The sequence below is a fragment of the Stegastes partitus genome, unplaced genomic scaffold (assembly GCF_000690725.1).
Source record: "Stegastes partitus isolate 25-593 unplaced genomic scaffold, Stegastes_partitus-1.0.2 Scaffold91, whole genome shotgun sequence".
Classification (NCBI taxonomy): Eukaryota; Metazoa; Chordata; class Actinopteri; family Pomacentridae; genus Stegastes; species Stegastes partitus.
The window spans coordinates 531,075-555,646 of record NW_007577822.1 but is presented as its reverse complement, the minus strand read 5'-3'; the positions used below and the strand labels follow the sequence as shown (position 1 = coordinate 555,646).

Sequence of the window (24,572 nt, the reverse complement as noted above, 5' to 3'; positions counted from 1 at the left end):
CAGATATAAAGTTGTACAGTAACTAATCCGAGCTCAGGGGGAGGATGTGCTGGCACGGCGCTTAAGACTAATTAGGAACGTTGAACTTCTTCATTATTTTAGGAGTGGAAACATATTAATTTGCTGCTCTCTTCCTTATTCCTCTGTTGTTCTGTAATGCGGCTGCACTGCCGCGGGGCGACTTGTACACTCAGCATGAAAACAGCGTATGTATTATTTGTTACAGTTCAGCATGTGCTGTACCTTTGCTTTCATTTCCTCCAGACCCACTGTTGCAACAGTGCTGGTCTGCTGCTTGCTCTTCTTCTCCTCTTTCTGCGGCCTCAGCAGACGCTGTAGCCGGTGCTTGATGACCTGGTTTCCCCGAGACCACGGCAGCAGAGAGGGTGAAAGAGCAGAGATGAGAGAGGGAGACAAGAGATGCGGCAGTGTGAAGAGTTCATCCAACATGATGTCTGCGTTACAGTCCCTCCCTCTGACTTTGCTTTATTCATGCATGTTTGGCAGTCAGCAGGCAGCTGGCTACGAGGCTTAAAGGGGATACAGATGAGGCAGGAGTTCATTTCATGATCAGCGTTAGTAGCATGTCCTCTGCTCAGGCCGGAGCGGATATTAGTTTCTCCTGCCTGGGAATCAAATAAAACTTCTCACATGCATAATAAGTGATAACAGTGGCGCTGCCAGTGCTGTCCTCAGATTTTCGGATAATAACGTGTGGGGAGGACGTGGAGGAATACCAACATGCTCAGCGGTCGCATTGCAAACAAAAAACACACAATACTTTGTCAATACTGGGGGAAATTAAAGCAAACAAAGACGCACTAATGTGTTTTGTAAATAGTGACGGCTGCTTGCATCGGAGTTCTTTCTGAAATCCAGCAGGACAATAGCTGCTAATTATTGCTAATTACACCACAGCTACTGCAGGTCTGATTTCACGTTGTGATCGGCTCGTGTGCGTGGGCTTCAACGAACACTGTACCTCATAGATGTAATCCAGTATTTCTAGGACTGTCAGGATGCTCGCTCCGATGAATAAGCCCATCTGTCCACCAATGTCACCTGAAAAGAAAGTACTTAACAACTTAAAGAGAGGCGCAGTGGACACAGGAACAAAGCCGTCCCTATCTTCTGCTAATGGCCTCTATAAAAAACATTTTCTCTCCGCTCCAGCAGGCCTATAAAGCGCTCAGAAAATAGGCAGAAAATGGGCACAAATCTTACCTAATAAACCCGCAACATCGTACGCTTTCTTTTGCTCGATCGTTTCGTAGTTGAGAGCTTCAAAGAAGATATCCAGGACCAGGAAGTTGTCTCTGGGAAAACAAGTGGAGTGTAAATGGCACAGGAAGCAAACACACTCGAGCTGCTTCATAATTCACTGCAAATATAATTTGAAAAAAAAAACCAAAATTAAAAACACGTGGAGTGATCTTTATGCTCACTGTAGCTGTCATGGCGGGATTGCCAGGCCAACAGCGCTGTACACAGATCTAACGGGCGATTGTGAGATAATGAGGTGTTGCAGGGTTTAACTGAGATGAGCAGAACGTGCACCGACAGCCTGCTTAGTCACTGCCATGTCTCCGATCTCTCCGGATTTAGAAAGCCTGGTAATATTAAATGCGGTGAGGCAGCGTGTGCTCTCTGGTTTAGGCGTATTTACCCTCCACTACATCCCCGATGATTAGGCACTGAGAGGAATTACAGCATAAGCACATCAGTTACTCCGCTGAACTCGTTACGATCGAAATATTAGCAAATGTCCCATAAAACATATTGTAGAGCAGAATTTAGACGCGAAACCTTTTGCTCGTGCTGCGTTCACTCCACCAGAAGAAATCTAACACAGTTGTTTCATCCAGAGCTTTCATACCGTCCTCCTGGTACTAATACATCTAATGGAGTTAATCATTATCAAGATGTTTTAGTTTGGTTTTAATGGATCATTACACAAACGGAGAGACAAAGGCGACCCCACAAGGAACTGTAAATGATCTAAATAGCAGCAATAAACTTAGAATCATAAAACACAAATACAGTTATTAATTACAACAGAAAGATTAATGAAGAAATAAAGCACATCTACCGACAATCTGCTCCCAGTTCGCATGAACATACAACAGATTCTTGTTTTAATTCATCACTGCTGCTGTTGTGTTAGTGATAACGGCCCGGAGGTCATAGTTTACGGCCCTTTTACTGAGCTCCACATCACTGCTCCTGAGTCGGTTAAGTCTGGCTGAAGGTTCGCCGTCGTACCTGATGTAGTCCTCCGACTTGTCGTATTTCCTGGACAGATAGCGAGCCGAGCCCTTGCTGGGAATTTTGACCATGGAGAGCTCTTTACCGTAGCGGGTGAGATTACAGGGCGTCTCGCATGGACAGGTATCTCCACTGTTCTTCTGTAGCTGTGCTGCACCACAATGGCAGCGATGGGGGGGAGGAGGTTTAACAGAGACACACCGGGTCAGTTTCAGAGCCGAGTTCACTTTACCACAGAACCACTACACAGACTGCAGACACAAGGTGATGATTATCAGTACATGCAAGCTTTTGTTTTCACATTATTCATTGTCATTTGATGAAAAATATGAATTAATGCAGGTTTAATGCTGTCTGCTAATTTACAACAGAAGTGAGCAAACGCCTGCAGCAGAATCACTCCAATGTGATGTAACTGCATCATTTCTAAGTCGGGAAATTAAACATATGAGCTCTACATGAGGCACTCAAGTCAACAAGGTCACTGCACCTTGATTAGTGAGGTTTAAATACATTATTTTTCTCCCCAAACCGTTGTACGTCCACCTTTATTTGTAAGGACAGCCTCCATCCTCCTCGGCATGGAGCAAATCAGTGTTGCACAAATTTTCTGGACATTTCTGTCATTCTTCTGAGACTTTTCTTTTTTCCAGCTGCTCTTTGCTGTAGGGCTTGTGTTGCTCTACCTTTCTCTTTAAAATACCTTCCTGTTAGATTCAAGTCAGGAGACATACTTGGGCAGGTTGTAGTTTTCACTTTCTTTTTCAGAAACTCTTGTTGTGTGATTTTGGCAGCCTGCTCTGGATCGTTATCATGCTGGAATATTCCTCCTCTGCCAAGCTTCTGCAGGCTGGGAGTCATGTTGTCAGATAGTATTCTGGTTTATCCACAGGCGTTCGTGTTTGCCATCTACGAATGTCATCTCCACGACGCCTTTTGCACTCGTGCGGCCCCGTGTCTTCGCTCTCCCACCTCCAGTGCTTCACTGTCGGGCCTGTGCGTCCACTGTGGCGGTCCCGCTCAGGTTAATGCCAAACACGCCGAATCGAACACATTTATCTTCATCTGACCAAAGAATCTGCTCCAGAATGTCTCAGACTTTGTTTCGAGCCTTTTAACAAAGTTTAGACTTGCAGTTTTTCTTGGAAGCCGTCCACAGAGGCTGGCATTAAGCGCCGTCCTTCACCCTGTCTGAGCTCGCACACAAACTTTGATTTCCACGATAAACCCGGTGCCAAGTCTGAAGTAACTGACTGTCTGTTTATCAGAGCCAGACTGTACCAGCAGCGTCCTGTCTGTAGCCGCTGTGTGTCTGACGAAGGCTACTACAGCTTGTTCTGTACCTCCTGTTTACCGACTGATTTTCAGCTGGTCACTGATTTTCCTGAATCCTGAAACTCACAATCAGATTCTCTGATCCTCTATTTCTTTCCTTCTGGACCCATCATGCAGATAAGACACAGCCTGCATGACCAACTTCTGGAGATCATTTCACAACAATGTTCCTGTTTTTAAGCTAAATGGACAATATGTTTCACTGATCACAGGTTTCTGAACTCATCTATCGGTGATCACAGATATATTTACCTCTGTTCATGTCATTGTGTTTCTAGTTTGGGGCCTGCAGTTTTTGTTTTTGATTGTTCATGGGAGGGGCTGCAGGGTGGCGCAGTTGGTAGCACTGTTGCCTCGCATGTCGGTTCGCGTCCCGGTGAGGACACCCGGGATCTTCCTGCGTGGAGTCTCCATGTTCTCCCCGTGCAGTGTGGGTTCTCTCCGGGTTCTCCGGCTTCCTCCCACAGTCCAGAAACATGTTGAGGTTAATTGGTGATTGTAAATTGTCCGTAGGTGTGAATGTGAGTGTGCTTGGTTGTCTGTCTCTAAGTGTAGCCCTGTGATAGACTGGTTACCTGTCCAGGTGAACCTGCCTTCACTCTAAGTCAGCTGGGATAGACTCCATCCCCCCCACGAACCTATAGTGAGGATTAAGCGGTGTATAGATAATGGATGGATGTTCATGGGAGGAAATCCTCCATTTGCCAGCTTAGGAATCTTCTTATTGTTGAGAGTTGATGCAGATTTTAAAGATGTGGCTGTTTTAACATCGTAGTGACACTGCACAGGGGTGTACTCACTTCTGTTTGCTTTACACCGCAGTCACAGAAAAGATGTGCTGCTAATCGGTTGGTACGTCTCATTAATTCAAGACACTTCAAAAACAGAACAGACAACTTAGAAGTCCACTGTGTCACATGTTAAATCTCATGACAACGGTTTAAATACATCTCCTTTACTGAGTGACCATGATGTAAACACACATGTACATAATTGTGGGCTGATTTAGTGATATTTGCACAGATATATTCATTAACAATCCTTTTGTTGTGTGGCTTTTTCACTACGGTTTGTGTGTAAATGATGTTATTCCTACTAGTTTAGTAGCTGTGCTTCTAATTTTGATTTAACAAATTCATCACAGCCTTAACAGAGAATCTACAATTAATATTTAACAACAGATAAACACTGTGTGCAATGGGTTTCCAGTCATATTTTCTACACTTCTCATGAAATAGCATCACTCTGAGCGTCCTAATAACATGACGTGTTAATCTAACGTCATATCAACAGCTCCTGGTGTTAACAGTAGTTCTGTGACAACATTTGCTCAAAGAATAAATGTGGAGGTTGTACAGTAAAGCGCTGCAGAGGACTTTGGCACGTTACACCCAATTAACATGTAGGCACCAATTACTCGCACGCGAACAAATATATATTTATAATCCGAGGTCTTAGACAACACAACATTCACAGGAGAGTAAATAGCTTTTCCCAATCGCTCTCTTTTCAAATTCCACATGCATTCAGTCCAGACAAAAAAAAAAAGAGTGAGCACTGAAAGCAGTAATTATAATTTGATGATTTATGTATTTTATAACTCTAACAATTAGGTTATTTGTATGCAGGAGCACGACGGCATATATTCTCTGCCAGATACGGGAACAAAACACCTTTACAATATAAATATATAAATTACATTTTAATGTATTACCTTTCATGGAGGGTGAATCTATTCACACCATTTGATTCAGGAATATGACCCACATGAATATGCCCCATTCATGTAAGATATATCTAAGATTTCATTCAGCCATATTTTAAACAGGGTTTGGATTCAGTGAAGAGAGACATAATTAAATTTCAGGCTCATTCAGCTGAGAAATGATAATTGTACTTATATGTCTGTCATGCCAGTAAAAAAAAAAAAAAAAAAATCAGTCTCTTTTTTTATTTATTTTTCTCCTGGAATGCCTTTGAAGCCAAGGTTCAGTCACGCTATCTGCTTCGCGAGGGGAGCGAGGTCAGAGCCGAGGCTGAGGGTGGGGGATGCAGATACGCCGGAATGAAGTGTATGTTTAATATTAACAGTTCAACAATGGAGGCAGCAGAGCCATCAAGCCTTAAAGTGACTAAATTACAACGAGGAAAAGTCATTTGAAAATATCCAGTCTACCTCCAGGTATTTGTATCACAAAAAAAAACCAAAACAAAAAAAAATCCTTATCATATTTACTGATTGTGTTTCCATTTCCCTTTGGGGGAGTCTATTGTAATGAGAAAAGAAATGAAGGAAGATTGTTTCTTACCAAGTGCTTTGTCAACACAGTTGACTTTACTGGGAGGGCAGATAGCTGCAGTTCCTGGAAAGGAGAGCAGAAAATGAGTCTGATCAATCAGAAACAAAATGATCAGTGACCCGTGTCTGCTGCAATGAGGAAGCGTGGCTGTGAACAACACTCCACAGCTTATCATTCATCTCCAAATGAAGGCAGGCGCACAGAGGATGACTTCCATCCACAGAGTCTGGGCCATCGTGGACGTCTGTCCTTGATTGCGCTGAGAAATGGAGCATGCTGGCTCCACCCGCCAGGCATATTTAGAAAGTCTTTAAAAAACAATCAATGAGTCACTTCCTTGCAGACAAACATACTGCCTGGGCCATTAATGACAGGTATTCATCAGCAGCACAATTAATTTGTTTGTCTGTCTGTGAAATGTTCACGGGGTTAATGTGTTGTGTGAGTCTCCTTCCCGCTCGCTCAGAAATGATCATTATTACACAGCGAACTCGTGTCTGGTCACGCTGTCAGCTGACTTCTTAGAACTTCTCAAAGAGTGGACAAAGGGTTTCCAGAAGTCATTAATAAATATTATTTATTATTTAACATATTCTTTAAATTTCCCTGCGTAGTTTTTTTTAGTTTTTTTTTGAAGAGTGGAGGCAAAAGCCGTGCAGTGTTTCTGTCTGCTGTCCACACATCAAGAACAAGAACAAGTTAATAGCTTTTTTGGGTGGTCATCCAAATATAGAGATGGACCGAAACACTGAAATATTCATCTTGAAGCAGGCAAATCTGGGAAAACACAGTTTTGCTTCTAGGCCTCGCAGTTCAAGGGTTATGAGCTTTGTAAGCGTCCACACGGTGGCACAATCCTCCTCGAAACCCAATCGTTTGTTTGGCCAAATTTTAGAGATGCTTCTGTAAAATCTTGCCAACAAACAAACGTGAAAGAATAATCGACTCGGTGGACGTAGTGATAATAGTAATGACATGAAAACAGCATCTTAAAAGGACAAGAAACACAAACACACATAAGATGGTTCGTAGGCAACGTAAACCCAGACTGCAGACTGTAAAGAGTTAATGTGAGTGAGCACAAGGACACAAACGTTTATGTTGTTTTCACTACAAGAAACTCAGAATCAATGTGAGAAATCTGTGAGAACACGCTGTAACAGAGGCTAGAGGTCTGCTGGAGGAATTATAGAGCACCGTGCGGCCACATTAAGACTATTTTCTATTCACGAGTTGGTCTCATTTTGCCTCGGAAAGCTTTTGAACCAATTGCTTTCTGGAACCTTAAGGCAGGATTTCATTTTCATATGCAACAATAAATTTTATTCACTATTGATAAGTGCAGTGAAGTAATGCGAGCTACTTGCTACCTGACCGGAGCCCTCTTCTGGGAGCAAATGGCCTGGAAAAGCTTCTACATTTATTACGTCTGACATAATAAATATCATATCTGCTGTGATACATCATCACAGAAAGCAAAGTGACTGTGCTGCTCTCCAAACACCTCCGCTGTGTCCTCCACATCTGGTGAAAGTTTCCCGTTCTACTGTCCTTTTTCTTACTTATGTCATTCATTTGAAGAATTGCTATAATATAGACTATTTCTAAGTAATGTCTCCCGACAACACGCTGGTGAGAGAGTGTGGATCTACAGTAAGTACAGTCCAGCCCACAGACACTGTCGACTTCTTCAGCATATTTGAACAAGCGAAGCGGTGATCTTCCTTGAAACAGTGTCTACAGATGAAGGTGACAGAAAATGTACTTTTTCTGTCATTTTAACAATTTACAAGTGATTTTGCGGCCCTGCTCAGTCCTTACAACCTCTACAGCCACGGGGAAAAATTAAGCACATTCATCACACCTTAAAAGAATTGACTCATGGGTTCCAGATTAGGTGCGAATGATCCGAACTTGTCTTATTTAAAGCTCTGACTTCTGGGCTCTGGTGTTCTTTTGGCTACTGAAGTGTGCCAACATCTAAAGAGCTCTCCAAGGCCTTCAGGAAAAAGGTTGCGGATGCCTATGAGTCTGGCGAGGGATTTCAGAAATGTGAAATATCATTCCACTCGAAGGACAATCACCTTCCGGTGGCACAGATTTCAAACGACTGATAATTTGTCCTTGTCTGGCTGCTTCAGATAATTCAGCTCAAGAGCAACCAGTTTGATGCAAAGCAGCCTCTCAGATTCCTAAATCTTTATCTGCAGGATCTGCGGGTAACTCCTGCAACTGTTGGTGTCAAAGTCTTCGTCTACAATCAGACAGACTTTGCCCAAATTCGACCTGCCTGCGTGGTGAGCCGAGAAGAATCCGCTGCTGTCCACAAGGGAGAAATTAGAGCAACAATGCAGTTTGCCAAAGAGCACAAGACGAATCAAAGATAGAGTTGTTTGGCCGCGGTAACAGTAGACATGTTTGGCACGCACCGAAGGCGGCCTTTTCAGAAGAACAACCTCATACCAGCGATAAAGCGCGGTGGTGGAAATGCTATGGTTTGGGGTTGCTTCGCTGCCTCAGGGGCTGGGCAGCTCTCAGTCTTTGAGGGTTATGGGATGGCCTAGAAATAAACCGGCCAGATTTGAATCCCATTGAAATACTGTGGGGGGATTTGAAATGGGCAGCACAGACAAGAAAACCCTCAAACAGTTTGCAGCTGAAGGAATTTTGCGAGGAAAAGTGGTCAGAAACGTAAACAAGCCGACATCAGAGACCGACGGACGTTTATGCAAAAAGCTTACAGGAAGTTATTTTCCTACTTTTGCCACAGAAGAATATTACATCTATTTATATTTATGCTCATTTCATGTGTTTTAAATGTGCGTTTCAAAGAGGATCGAATGTTTTCTCGACCAAATATGTCAGAACAACGTCCATGTACTTTCATTAGGACTGCATGAGCTGCACTGGCAGGTGTGTCACATCAAGCAAACAAGGATGAGTGAAGTGCAATACAACCGGCGTGTTATTAAGCCAACGGCAATCTGTGACAAGATACCGCAGAGCCCGCAAACTCTCTGCAGATCAGACGACGACTTCAGTCCATCCATTATAGACTGCAAATGGAAGTCTGAAATATGTGACTGCTGTGTAGAGGTGTCACATGAAAACCACACCACTTATACTGTACAGGCAGAGCGATGGGATTTCTTCTGTGGAAAATCCTATAGTATGCAGTATGGGGTTGAATTTGCAACTTTATTCTACATCAAATGTCTCCTACCTGTTTGCTTATTTAAGCCAACGAATGTGGAAATGAAAGTGCATACATTGCAAGGTTCCTGGAACTTTAAACGCTACCATCCTCAACATGCCTACTTGTTAGACACGTCAGTCAAGCAGCTTGCATTCAGTGACTCAGCTCTTTGACTTGCTGCACTCTAGCCGTGATGACGCACGCACTGAGTAAGCCCAAACATCTCACTTCGTGTTTGTCGGACTCAGCTCGGCAACATATCGCCGCGCCGAGCAGAGAAACTGCTTACACGGTGCTACTGCCAAGATTAGCAACCTAACAGGTAGAAGTATGCATCATGTCTCCACAACTGTTAGAGTCGTGCACAAACACTCGTGGTCTCTGAAGGATGTAACTTCATTGATCCTTTGACTCTAGCGCCACCAGGAGGTTCATGTTAGTTTTGAGTGAAATGTTAACACCTACTGAATAGATTTAAGGGAATTTGTGCACCAATCCAACGACTGGAGCTGAAAATAAAGCTAATTTAGGAAGTACTAAAAACTGCAGTTTCTCGAACGGCCACTAGGGGCTGGTTCTGAAAGTGAGTCAATCCCCATAGACCTCCATGTTAAAATGTCCAACTTTACAGCAGAAATAAACATGTTTACAGCCAGATATAACAAATGATTTCTGTCTCTATAGCTAATTTATCTGTTAATGAGACCTGTGTGGTGGTGAATTCTTACATAAATCACCTGTTTGAATTGTTATTAAGACTTAAAACTCTGCATCAGTAAGTGGTTGGCTGATTTGAATGCAGGTTGGGACTCTCCATGTCTCAGAGATCTGTGCATGGCTCACGTTACTCCTGCTCCACCTCTTTGCTCATTTTTGGGTTTGCTTGATGTTGACACTTGGCCAGAACCACCACATGGATGTTCATGAAACCTACAGTTTGTCCATCTATAACCATGTATTTAAAAATGAGATTCACCAACTTCAGCTGTGTTTTAAGCACTAATATATAAATATTAGCACGCCACAATGCTAAGCAAAGACGATGATTGTGATTAAAATTCTAGCTGTGAAACATCATTATAGCGTTCAGCTGAGCCCATGAGGTGCCTCACAGAGCCACTAACGCTGCTGTAGATTCTTGTTATTGATATAAAACACTAACAACAATGCTTTTTGTTCAACTATTCATTAAAGGCATAAAATGTGCTCAATACTAATAACAATCCTAATAATAATTGCTTTTGTTACAGGGGGTATCATTGGAGAATGTTTTCATTTTTCTCCTGAATTTTGCTCCAACAAATTACCCCAAACAATGTAATATATAATATCGACAGAAACTTCTTTGTTCTGCGCTTCATGAAAGTCAAGACCGAGTTTAAATTAGATATGTGTCCCAGGCAATACGTCATTATGTGAGTAAATGCCCGAGTAATCCAATACAGTCAGGGGTCCTCCGTGCAGTCTGCAAGTCATGTACCAGTGGAAACTAAACAGGACTAGTAGTAATAATCCATCACAATAATTAATGAAAGCCACAGGAGGACAACAGAACAATTTCCAAACAGATGGAGATGGATGAGAGAAAGGATCCCAAACTCATTGAGACTGTATTCTGATGTGTCACTGGCCAGAGAGCTGGCAGCGCCGCTGAAGAGCATCCCACTCCAGATATCAAGCATCAAGGTCAGGCATGTGGCAGCCTAAATTATATCTGTGCTGGACTGATTCAAGAGGGCCAAAAAACTGATGGCTTTTTTTTTGCACAATGGGTCATCAAATATCATGGAAATACTGGGCTCACTGGGTGTTTTTTCAATTATAAAAAGGCCAAACAATGAAGGAAATACTTGAAAACACTAACTCTGTTGGAGTATTCTCCCTTATTTCCCAATTTAAGTTTTTGTTACTGTACATATGCTCTTTCATTCCCTTAAAGTTATAAAAATCAACAACATAGGATCTGTGTTTAACTGTTTTTTAAGCTCCATGTTTGGTCATTATGGTGCACAGTTCTGCAGTTTTCAGTAGCTGGAGTTACAGTAAAATTATCTGAGAGAAAGAATCGCTAATCTGTGTGCATTTGTAATTCGTGCACGCAAGTTCTCTCCCATGACATGTATTGTGCTCTGAATACAGAAGATGTAAGGGATGATCTCACCAGGCATGTGCACCATCCTGCACTTGCACACTCGTAGGACCTCGTTGGTCTCGCAGAGCAAGCGACAGGCGCTGATGCTGTACGTGTCGTATCCTGGGAACTTCTCTTTGCTGGTGGAGCGGCAGTTCCCCCAGGGCTGGGGCAGGTAGGTCAGCTAAGCACACAGAGATTTATTAGACCTCAATCTGAGCCACCAGGGGCGAGCTGTTGCAGGGAGAACAGTAATCAGGTGGTGGGGGTCGGGGAGCCGGGACGGTATGCTGTGATGAAGAAGACCTACCCTCTGCTCCTGACATGAAACAAAGGTCTGGAAGCCCGGAGAGACGCCGAAGCCCAGCTGGTGAATGTAGGGAGGCTCGTCCTGACTGTGGATCTGAACTCGGATGCCGGCCTCCAGGGACGTCTCATCTTCTCATCAGGATGAAACGGAGCACGGCACGTTGCAAAGGGAAAGAACAAGGGAATTTCAGATGGCTGCTTCATCTGACAGCTTGGACTCAGTTTGACGTTAACCGAAAACCATATTTCAGTCATGTTTGAAAAATAAGCCAGGAAGGATTAATATTGTGTGGCAATGCAAGGACATATCCGGGGTAGTCGTTCAGGAATTCCCTCTTTTTTTTTTTGGACAAATCACATTTTTCAGGTGCAGCAAAGCAATCAAAACATAAATTATTTACAGTACATGACCCAGAGAAATGCACCGAGGTTGTTTTTGATTTAAACTGCAGCAGCAATGTGTCATGCTGGAGCATAGGATAGGATTACAATGAACAAATAGTTTTGAGGCTTACTTGTCTCTCTCCAGATGGGCAGATACTCATCCTGCTGGATATCCAGCATGATCTCCAGCCCATTTCCCATTCCACCCTGCTTGGTTTTCCTGGATGTAGTCTTGTTGCCATTAAAAGTGTAGCATTTCCCATATCTGGTGTAAACCTGGGAGAGAATAGATTCATATCAGGAACATCACCATAAACATGACAAAGTCCACATGCTGGATGTGACAAGCTCATACTAGCAATGCATTGAAATGAAGGCAGAGATGTGTTGCTGCAAAAATAAATAAACAGGCCGAGTGTCTGCCTGGACAAGTTGCTGAATATTACCCACAAACCTCTGGATATAGTGTGCTGGCTCAGTCCCTCACGGACTTTGATAAGCTGTATTTGAATCAATTTCCAACACCCACCACACAAACCCGGCACAATGCTACTCAATAGTATCACCATCCCACTGAAATATCAAATGGCATAAGAGATTCTTTAATCTTTCTTGAAAAGAAAACAAAAGACAGAGAGGCTGCTTTAAATAAGCTATCACAGCAGCACCTATCAGAGGAGCTGTCTCTGTGGGGGACACATCATCTCTTTGTTTATACCTCTCATCTAAACTGCTGCACTGCAGAAAATATCCATCTTACAAGTCATTTAACTGTTATCTCCTCTGAGTTTTAAAGGCGCAATCCGTGATCCACGGGTAAACAAAAGGCTACTGTAGTGACACCACCGATATCCAGAGGATTAAACAACCAGCAAACTCAAAGTCTTTTAATTCACAACAATAGAATAAAGGAACAAAAAGAAAGCACAGAACCCCCTATAAAACCTAAGTTATTAATATTTCTGGATCCTGATTAAGCTTTGAGTCGTGCAGTAGTTTGCTGTGAACATCTATACTACAGAGATCATTTTCTAAATCCGTCCCCTGAACAGCGAACAGTGGAATCATAGCTGAGCAACCACGAGCAGGTATGGAGGGTGTCCGGCTTTGGATTTCTCCACACGTCCAAGCTGTGTTTGTCGGCTCTAGCGAGGGCGAGACTCTGCATTTAAAGAGCAGAGTAGGGCAGTGTCATTTTTTTTTTTTTTTTTGGCCTTTCCAAAGTCAGAAAGACAAGCAAAAAAAAAAAGAATAAGTTAAATATAATATTTATCTGTGTAAAGTGAGGCTACATGTAAAACAAACTGCAGCCAACATGACCTGGGTTAATGTTATGTTTGGCAAACAGTCTGATGCTACATTTTTCCTTAAGCTACTTATATAATATAAAACTCGACACCGCAGTAAAAGTACAGCGCTTCTTCTGAGAGGATCATCGGGTTGTGAGGTTGCTGACATTTTGTCCGGGGCCCGTGAGCTTTAGCCACAGCATCACATGTGGAGCCAAAGCGTGAACAATCGTTCCCATTTCAAGGGAGTTCACTGAAAATATCACAAAGATGGAGGCAGCATTTAAAACCAGTTCATGCAAGTAAAGCTGCGTTAAAGGTACAGTAGGAGAAATCTATCCATCCATCCATTATCTCACATTCACACCTACGGACAATTTAGAATCACCAATTAACCTCTGCATGTTTCTGGACTGTGTGGGAGGAAGAACCCGGAGAGAACCCACGCTGCACGGGGAGAACATGGAGACTCCACGCAGAAAGAAAGATCCCAGGTGTCCTCACCGGGACGTGAACCTACGACCTTCTGGCTGCGAAGCGATGATGCTAACCACCAAATCTAGAAAAAGACGACTAAATAAAATCCAGAAACGCGCCTCTGACCAAACAAGCCCAAACTAGAAGTCCACATTTATTTATTGGTTTGCAAGATAAAGAATTTATGAACATGGGGATTAAAAAAAACAAACAAGTCAAAGTCTATTCTGGCTATATGTCCTGCTCAAAGTAATCGTATACATAATAAGTGCATAAATGATGCCTTTAAGATATGTTACTGCATGCTCTACACATCTGAACAGCCAAATGATATATTTGATCTGATGAGGAGAACTTTTCCCAGCTGGATTTGTCCGCTACATCAACAGAGACGCAATCCAATCTCAGCGCCTTCGTGACCGGGGAGGAGGTATCGAACGTTTATTTGTGGCTTAACCTGTGACTTAAACCCCAACCTCCTGAGTGAAAGTCCTCCATCCAAGCCGTTGCACCAACACATCCTGTCCTCACCTGCGATTGGCTGAAATCTCCTGCCACACACTAGGAGGAGGTGCAGGAGTCTCCTCTCAGACCACTTGAATTACCATATGCTAACAGGTTAGCATGGATTTTTTTTTGCCCAATGATGCCAGATACATCCTGCCTGTCCCCACTTCACCTGTAATAACTAGCGAGCTCCAGCTGATGACCACGTGGTGACCCTTCCGACAACTTTCCTGAGGGTACAGCTTTTATAATGCATTTTTTTTCACCGCGCAGAAAGGACATCTATTGGATTCATTTTGTCCAAACATCAAATAAAAGAAGACAGTGATGAAAGCATTAAAGCCGAGGAAATCACATGGCAGGAGAGGTCAACAGACGAGGCACTCGAGAAATGACAGTGAAATAACAATCGAGCTGAATAGACAGCAGACATATCATTAAGCAGACACTGTGACGGTTCCAGCTTTCTGAAAAACATAGACGTCTGTGTTCTGACTTTGATATCAGCTTGATCCACCTAATGAGTGCTGTGATGTCTAAATAAGGGACACTGGCAGAACAACACAAGCTCTCATTTAGAGACCACAGGCTGCATCCACATCTGAGATGACTGAACAACAAATCAAAGCCACGTTGTGGGGTTCAGTCGAGTAATCCCCTGGAACAGTGGGCAATTTTGCAATGTCCACAACAGTGATTAGAGCTAGAAATGAGTAGCGTTTACAAAAGCTGCTGTTTAGAAGGACAGCTGTATTTTATGCAGTAATAGACCTCGGGGCCTTTGATCTGGGCAGGTTTGTACTGAGTGTGTGTTTTTGAATGTAATACAAAAGAATAACCTTCAAAGTGAGTGTCGGTTGAGGATTTAGAGAAATGGCTGACAATGACAGACCTGAGCTCCGGCTCTGATGTGGTGCACACGGCGTTTCAGTTAGCTCTGATAGCCACTTTGCATTTTTTTTTTTTTGTAAATTGCAGCATCTTTCCGGCTGGTGCAATTAGAAAATGGGAGGTGGCGGCGTGTGGGCGGGGGCCCAGCCGGAGAGGGTTCAAGTATTCAAGTGTGACTTTTGACTGACATGTGCTATTAGGTTGAAATGGTTTAATCTCTATTTGGCTGGTGCGCAGCAGTTGAGGAGGTAAGCTGCACTTATCATTGATTCCCCGCCCCCACCCGGCTTCATTGACACACTTAAGCCTCCACTGGCAGTCTTTATCTGATGGAGCAAGCAACAGAGGCAAAGGAGGATTTCACTTCAGGAATGCTCAAAACAGCCCGACCAAGTGCCTGAGTTCCGCTCTCAAACTTTAGGCTCTGGAGGACGCCGGTGTGTTCACAAATGAAATCCCCGGAGAGCGGAGAGAAGTTTTCCCATCATCTCACCCAGGAAATGGTTGTTGGCAGAGCCTCCACTGGTTTATTTTTCAGCTCATGAACCCCCCCTCCTCCTCCTCCTCCAACTCCTCTTTCTGCATCTACAGCGTGATTGATGGAGCATTTTTCTCTTGTTACATCTTGCACCAAATTTAGCAAAGGTAACAGGACTGACTTGGGCAAATCCCAGAAGGGGACTTGGCAGCGCCGTTGACAAGCTGAAACGGAGCAGCAGCACGGTAGTTACACCCCAAATGAAAAGACGTATTGTTTTCCTCTGAGTAACTCAAGAGCTAATTATTGCAGTACTTAATGCGCCATTGTTCACTTTGTTGTCATCCGGAGGTCTAAAACAAAATCGTTTTGTGTGACAGTCTTTTAGATAGTTGTGGGAAAACACTGGCTCCATTTCTGCTTTATCCCAAATTAATTACACTTAATAATCAATAAATATCAAATGATCCGACCCTTCTTGTTTTGTTATGTGTTCTGTCTTAACCACATGTGTCATTTTTAATTTTTTGCTTCCAATAACATCATTCACACATGAATAATTGTGTGTTTTATCAGATTACCACAAGATAACAGAGCAGCGGTAGTAGCTGCTCCCTGGTTCGTATGTGCTGTACATGATGGGCACTCAGCAGAATATATACGAGGGTACTTGGAAACAAGGGGCGTTCTCCCCATTCTGGGGCATAACTGCAAACTATAAAGTCTGATATAAGTGTCCACAAAAACTCTGAAGCATTAAAATAAAAAAGGAAAACTTTGAGCTGCTGCTTCAGGACAGCACAGGTGGAGAAGCAGCCAGATGAGGCTTTCCTCCACTCCCAAAGAAATGACAATAAATATTTGAGTTTTGTGGACACTGATAGAAGGCTTTATGGTTTACAGTCGTGCCCCAGAGTGGGAGCGACGCCCCTGGTTTCCTGGGCGCGGCTGACAACTTTATAAAGCACCCTCGTAAATAGCGCAAAGACAGTAGGAGCTCCGTTATCCTATTTTATCCTGATTATATTTCTCCCGCTGACGACTTTGTAATAAATATTTGTCCACGCCAGAGATGGGACGCGTCTCAATTTTCCCGTTAAAAGTATATTTCAGAGAGAGCGTGCGTCTTATGCTCAGATGGTAAAAGCTTTCAAATAAATCTGTGATTCTGAAAAACATAGATAAAGTTGGCTCAGCTTGACGAGACAAAGTCTAAACGCATTAAAATGAAGCCTTCAGCTGCATAAGCAAGATGATTGGGAGAGATGCCTGACTTCATGCCATTTGGATGTATTGTAGGCTATCTCACCAGTTATAATGTAATTGCCTTAAATGTCAATTCATTACGGGTTTTTTCTTTTTTTTTTTTTTGCCAGTGTTTTTCTCCCAAAGTGCCTTGTTTCATTCTGTGTCTCTCCATGCTAAATGCATTAAGAGACCAACCCCTTACCATGTAATTCATAAGCCCTGGTGGGCTAAACCTTTAAACACCCTCTTTATGACCGTGATCTGACAGTCCCAAGTTTTCCTTTTAAATAACCTGCAGGAATCACTTCAGTGCTTCTCCGGAGGACATCCATTTCCAGGCAGGCTGCGTGTCATCGGGTGGCTCTCTGAGTATGAGGAAGGAGGATTTGAATTCATTTACACAGGGTGGTAGAATATGCCAGAGCACTGATTGGCAGTTGAAAACCATTAAGGCTGGCTCGTGAAGGTTTAAGGTTGAGACAGAGTGTTCCTTGATTTAATGGCTTCATTACAAGTTCCCAGCAGAGGGACTTGAATCACAATGTGACATAAACTGAATATTTACATGATATTTCTGAATGTTTTCTCAGGACCAATTGCATATGCAACAGGGCTGCCAGTCAAAGTAGTTCACCGACAAAATAAAAACCTTCTCTCTCTCACCCTGACATTTAGTGTATTAATAACTTCTTAAGACTAAACCCGCATCCAGAATGTCACCATCCAATCACCGACCTTTCACTGTGGGCGGCTTTAAAGTGTCACATGTGCATCTGCATGTTAAATATGTGCGTTAGCTCCTAAATGGAACTGGATGCAAAATTCAATTCATTTCAGTGCGAGCTCACAATACAATCTTTTCTCAATATCTCATTTTAATATGAGCTAAATGGTAATGGACCAAAAAAAAAAACGAGTTATTCGAACCGCTCACAAGTGCACGCAGGAGCAGCATCATTAAAAAAGTGAAAAAAACAACAACCCAATTTTGCTTTTTATCACCTTCACACAAATGTTCTGATAGTTTCTAATGATCAAAGGGGGGAAGTCACACAGCTGACTCAGAACGCCCTCCGGGAGACCACTCACAGTAAACAGGCATTAGGAGGCAGACTACAAATGTGACGTCTTACTCTCAGCGTCTCTTCTGAACAACAGGAGAGCGAAAACAGAAATGTGAGGAATGAGTCTTCAAAAAGAGTAAAACACAATTTACAGCGTGAACACGGCCTTTAAGTGCAGGGCACAAAGCCAGCTACCGCATTTTAGCAGCATCCCATTTCTTCCTTTTAGCCTTGCACTCGAGACGTCCATTTGTGGTCGGACACAAAACTTTGCTCTGTGAAGTGACTGTTTCGCTCTCCCACTCTCTCTGCAGAAAGAGACTCCTCACCCCACACTGGACCGTCTATAATAAAAAAAAATAAAGAATAGCAAAGGGTAAAAACACGTCTTCGAATTAAGATGCGATCCGCCGATAAACAACACGGAGGTAGAATAAAAGAGCCGGCTTCACATCTCTTTCACTCGTATTAGCAGTTCTTTTTATTTATTCTGAGGACGAGCGCCACGCTGAGCTTGAGTGCACTAAAAAGCAGCTGTTTCTCTCCTCGTCGACAGCAGAATTCAGCACAATGGCCCCCACAAGATATTTCACCAAAGCATAGCAACACAGTGGCAAGAAAAACTGATTCACAGTCTTAATTAAGTGATGTGTTGCAGCGCATTACATTAGACCTGGATCTAAAAAAAAAGTGCATCCTCTTCATTTATCTCAAACCCAACACACACACAAACGTGCGACAGGAGCAGCATCTCGCCGCCGCTGCCATAAACGAGGCGAACATCAAGGTTGCAGAGATTCTAAACATCTCTGAGCTCCAGATTAAGAGGGCAAAAATGCTAATAATTTGTTAACTCAGTGAACATGCCTGAAAAAAAAACCTGACACGGCGCGATAAGAACTCATTTCTAAACCTTCCTCTCATGCACCATTTCTAAGCTGCATAATTCATAAATAATCCTCAATCAAATGTCAGACAGATTACTTTTATCTCGGGTCAGAGCTTTGGGATCTCTGCTACATGCATACAGCTAGGAGTAAACCTCTATCATATATATATGGGAAGATCACAGTTTGACTAAACAGAGGAGAAGCTCAGACATGGAGCCCAGCAGTGCACTGGTATGTGAGCGCACGAGTTTTGCACCATTAACCTCCATCTCAATGCCGGTCTGTGAACAGGGCACCGGGGACACAGCTCGAGATTGCAATTCAACACATTACAGTTATTGTGTATCAATTCCAACCTTCATTACACAACTGAGTGCCGAGATCTCAATGGAAGTTCGACACGGCCGTTCGAGTGAGGTAAATACTGTGCGATCAGCGGGCCGCCGTCACGGTTGTTCTTACTCTGCGGTTGGGCGGAACGACATGTTTTGTAATGTGATCGTTTCCCCCCGGAGAAATGCAAATGACCGATTAATAGGAAGAACATCGTCTGAATGTTCCAACGCCGAGGCAGGTTCACGTGATGACCTTACTCAGCGAGCATTTGAAGCAGCTCCCTGTATGTTGACTAAATGCCATACATTAAAATTAGGATATAAACCTGCAGGGCTTGTCTCAGTTATTAGTGTAGGAGTTCTGACTAATCTCGTCTCTCTCCCTTCGCTGCCCTCTTTCTGGTTCCCTCTGACAGAGCATCAAAAATAAGTTGAGCACCTAAGCCAGAACAGTGCATTCAGCAGCCCCCACTCTCTCCCCTTTCTGCTATTCCCCACATATCCAAGCATACTCAGCTAATGGAGCGGTGAGGGATGCTCTTGAAAAAGCAGTTGAAAATGGACAGGCTCTCCAGCACAATACAGCAACTCACAAACAGAACAGTCCACTACATTCAGCACTCTGAGAGATGTGAAAGCTTCCTGTGAGTACAGTCTGCACTAACATCACAGCCGCGGACCCATAAAAGGTGCTCTTTTGTAAATGTGATTAGAAACTACTGTCATAATGGGGATAATTTATTTGGATCACTACGGAGAGACGGGTCCCTAATCAGTCTTTATGTGTAATTGAGATGAATCATTTCCTGCAGCTGGAGCTTGTGACTGGGTCCAAGCAAAACAGGTAAGTAATTCTTGACCTTAAAATTCAAACAGCGCCTATTAATTGTGCTCGCTAAGGAACAAACCCCATTTATCTGCGTTAAATTAGACGGCGGGTTTCGTGTCAAAGCGTCCCGAAGCCTTTCACAGACGGCTCTGACGCAATAATAAAAGCTTAATCGACGGCGTGTTTGAGGGTTTCTGCCAAAAGATGGGTCGTGTGAGTCATTCAGGATCCCGTCCGTCAAACTCGAACCGCATCTCTGGCTATGTTTATTTTTTGACCTTTGGTAAATTTAGGATTTTCCGGCTGTTTATTCCACTACAAAGCTCGGCGCTGCGGCTTAAAGCAGGAGTACAGTACAGTCATTCTGAATTCGAAGCATAACAGCAGCATATTGCCCGCTATACATGAGCCGAGCGTGCTCTGCTCTTCCACTTCACCTCGTTTTGCCCACTCCTCTGATCAGTCATTCTCCACGTCACACGCCGACATAGCCGGCAAGAAATCTGCCCTGGGCGCTGCACCGACAAACAGTCCCGCCTTAGGCATTTGTCTAACTGTCGACTTTGTTTTTCTACAGTCATTTAGATATTCAGGTTTAATTAAGGTAGCTCTGTCATTAACACAGGATTTCATTTCCTAAGCTCTCACTCTCGCGCCACACTCTGCTTCCCTCAGACTCTGGCACCCACTCCAAAACGCAAACACTCCCACCCAACTGCCACTGAAGAAACGCCGGCACAGTTCCCTGGCCAACCTTTTATTTAGTATTCATCATAACCAAGACACCTGCTTGGTTGTTTTTCTTTTCCACTGACTCTGGGGAAATGATATCTGTTGGATTGGAGCCACATGTTAGGGTTGATGAAACTTCCGGAAAGGAAAAAGCAGGATCTACTATCTCTTGACATGAATCATCAATTTAAAATATAGTGTCCCTTCAGGGATGTGAGAGTGATGCAGATGCAAATGAATATCAGCTGCTAGCTCTTGTCACTTTCTGACAAGTTATTCATAACTGAGCCAACGTATCAGCGTACACAAACATTGGTGATAGCAGGTGTTTTATGAGACGTAGCCGGCACACCAGATATTAAGAAATGCATGTTCAGTGTGACGTTTTTATTATTGTGGGACTCCTAATGACATGCAACACTTGCTTTATTCACAAGATGGTGCAATAAGTGCACTTACTTACCTACTTACTGGCTCGCTTACCCCAGTCGTCCTGCTTTTGTGAGCGCAACAGTGAAACAATATTCGCCTCTCAACCGTGTAACATTTATGAGCATGGGGATTCATGTTTTTCATGCTACATAAATCATTCAAGTAAACAAGTCTGATTAGTGTTTTTGCTCAGGCGAAAGAGCGTGTTTTGAGTCAAAAGCAGATCTCACAGTCCATTAGACTAAGCTGGATCTAAAGCCAGAGCCCAAGGAAGTTTGGCAGACACAGAGGTTTAAACTGCACACCTAAACACACCCGGTTTAATTTGGCCTCTCAAATGGCTGAGTTAAAGTAGGAGATAATGCAGACGCGGAACAAAGGGCAGGCAGATCAAACAGGAATTAAAAACATCGGACCACTGACCCTGTCCTTGACTGAATCCGATCAAAAGTATGAGTAAGAATTTTTTTTATTTTTTTTCGCCCCCACAGGACAAAAGAACCATATTTCTGCACAGCGGACCTGCAGGAGACTGATAGAGTCGATGATTAGTTTGAGTGAATTAACGATTACAATTGAGGTGGTGACATTTCTGGCATTATAACTTCACTCCGTGGTGCTTGTTCCACTCTGGAATAGGAACCTCCATTTAGCCACCCACCCATACACACAGAGAGAGCAGCATTGTTGTACAAATGAGCCGCTGACAGCACATTTCAGTTCTGAATTCTTAACGTCCCCACGGATAATTCACTAATATTACTCAGTTGCATAATTATTCCGTTTTTTTTTACTCCTACTTCGCTGGACAGTTCGCTCGTCTCCCCTTTTCCTGCGCCTGCGGCTAAAACTATCATCGCTGCTGCAACACCTACTGTTCGCCAATGGAGGTCGATAAAGATTATAGATGATTTGATGCCCCGTTAATACCAGGTTATTAAGAGCGAGAGCAGAAGACCACTGTAATCCCTGTCTGCACATCAAAGACAGCCGAGATATCTGGCCCGCTATTAGTGGAGTGGCTTGATGCCACCTGCCCAGATGTTTGGCATGTGGACTCCGGTTCTGCCAAATGGGGATCATGAGACCACAGGACGCCTTCCAGGAGGCATCTGCAGCTCCCAAACATCAAGGACAAGCCTGTGGTCTGAATGTAAAAGAAAAATAAAACCTACGCTTTAAAGAACCTGTCGGTTATTTTACATTGCCCGTACACTGCACGTATGCTGCTCAATTACCATTTAGAGGCTTTAAAGAACGTTTTTCAAATAGATCCATTTCAGACCCTGCTAACAAGGTTATTGAATTTGCTCCAGACACCTTTAGAGGTTGATGACACAGCTGCTGCACTTTTACATTTTAATTTTCTATGAACATAACAGGCACTTTTGATATCCTGCATCAGAGGCCGCAGAGCTCAGTGTGGATTAGAGGGAGTTGATGTTGGGCTCTGTATATCCCACAGTCTTGACAATCCCAGGCCTGTTGCCTGGGCTCTGACTGTCAGTTAAAGAACTTGCTTGTGATAGGGCCTCAAAATGTTGGAAGGCTTCCTGTGGTTACAGCCCTGACTGTCAATGTGCATTTGATCTCCTTGGAGTTTATTCACACTGAAGTTGTTTGTTGTTATTTACAGCCAGAGCCTCGGAGTGGGTCTGTGCCATTGTACGCTGTACACTAAGCTGCAGTGGAGGTCGAGGCAGTTGTTACAATTATGTGCTCCATTACTAAAACACATTACTCACTGTCAAAATTATAACAAAGACCAACAGAAACGCTCCATCCCAGCACACACCGCCGTGCTCTCATACATGGGGTTCATGGCTGTGTATGCAAATCGCTTTCGGAGTCAAGGTTTGGTGCATTTTTCTGTTTACATTCAGCGGGAGCTTCACATGACGGCTGGCCGATTGACTTGCACAGTGTGAGCAAAGAGGTCATGGGCTTCGGCCAAGTAGGAAAGCTGATTAAAATGCGCAGTGTGAGTTAAAACTTCATACAAGATGAACAAACATCGCCGTGTCTGTCCAGCCAAGGCCAACTGTAGCATGTTATATAGCTGGTAGGCAACACCTGGTGCACCGGTCAAACTTTGCTTTTTGGGAGCCGGAGAACATAAATATTCTGACACTAAATGTCGGGATCACAGGGTTTACTGAGCTGAAGAAGCTGCCTGGATGACAGTACATGTAGATTTATGTGGCTGCAACACTGGTCGTCTAAATCACAAGGAGGTAAATGCACACAAATATGTATTTAAAAGTTAAACTCACTTGGTGGCCTAAACTGAAATCCCAGCAACTAATGGTCATTACAGATATTCAAGGTCCCCAGAGGATGAACACCTATGACTTCAGTGAACTCCTCCACCTTCATCAGCAGGTCAAGTTAATCTGTTAACCTATCTCAGCATCTAACGGTTAAATGTCCTCACAACAGTTCTGCAGAGGAACTGTGATATTTATAAAATCAGGGTGAGGTTTGGGTGGAAAAGGCTCAGCCTCCTGTTTGAAGGAGCTCTCAATAAAACCAGTTCTGCGAAGAGAGTTAATCCCCCTTAATAAAGACAAACATACAAATTAAATCTTAATTAAATAAGCAGCACAGAGGGAGAAGGTTGAGGGGGGGCGATGAAAGGAGCTGCTGCAGCAAAGAGCGTGAATGTGATGCGAGTGATGAGCGTCAGGTTAGAACGTCCACAAAGAATAAAGACTGGAATACAACACAGCTGAGAACGAGCCAATCACTGTGAGGAACACTGCAGCCAGCCAATCAGATGACTCCTCATCACTTTGTTGATCCCCTGACTGCTCGACTAGTCCAACCACGAGTCAGAAGCACCTGTTTCAGATCTTCCACTTCAGAAGCTATCAGCATCACAGATCATCTCCATACGTACAGGCCAGGAGGGAGCTCTTCTGCCTTCAGGTAGGCTCAGTAAACCATTATCGCCTTACTTAATGGTGGCGGAGGTGCGATTTCGCACTTACATGGAGGAAGAAAAGACTGCATTCAGAGGGACTGGTGAAGGTAGAAGTCAGCGGACGTTCATCCAGGAGCCTCCAGTTCCATTTTCATCTCAGACAATTATTACAGCACCTCTGTCTGATCCGACTCTTGCTTTGAATTTTGCTTTCATTCACTATCTTTCTTCCCCTTTTCAGTCTTTGTTTGAGGAACCTCCTGGTCGGGTGTAGGAGAAGAACACATCCTGTTGCTATGTTTAATAAATCTCACAAGAGGTTGGTAATGGGGTTAGTTTCAGTTTATCAACGATTACAGCTGATGATACGTCTCCGAGGGAACACAGAAGATGCAGGAGGTCCCCACTGGCTCATACGTATGAGAAGGACGATAACGACCGTTTAATACGTAGGCTGATAACATTCGAGACGGGTTGTTAGAAACGTCTCCTCAACTACAGGATGGATGGCCGTGAAGCGTTGCACAAAACGTTCGCGGTGCTCAGAGAACGCATCC

At 43.5% G+C, this 24,572-nt stretch overlaps 1 protein-coding gene across 1 annotated transcript in view; it reads right to left on the bottom strand.

Annotated features, from left to right (window-relative positions):
- Positions 1-213: 213 nt before the first annotated feature.
- asic4a (acid-sensing (proton-gated) ion channel family member 4a) overlaps positions 214-24,572 on the bottom strand; it is a 78,630-nt gene continuing 54,271 nt past the window's right edge. The window contains exons 2-9 of the mRNA XM_008277214.1: positions 12,052-12,196; positions 11,538-11,665; positions 11,258-11,411; positions 5,910-5,963; positions 2,263-2,416; positions 1,225-1,316; positions 983-1,062; positions 214-354 (exon numbers count right to left, since the gene is read on the bottom strand). Coding sequence (XP_008275436.1) covers positions 214-354; positions 983-1,062; positions 1,225-1,316; positions 2,263-2,416; positions 5,910-5,963; positions 11,258-11,411; positions 11,538-11,665; positions 12,052-12,196 — 948 coding nt within the window. The remainder of the gene's footprint in view (positions 355-982; positions 1,063-1,224; positions 1,317-2,262; positions 2,417-5,909; positions 5,964-11,257; positions 11,412-11,537; positions 11,666-12,051; positions 12,197-24,572) is intronic.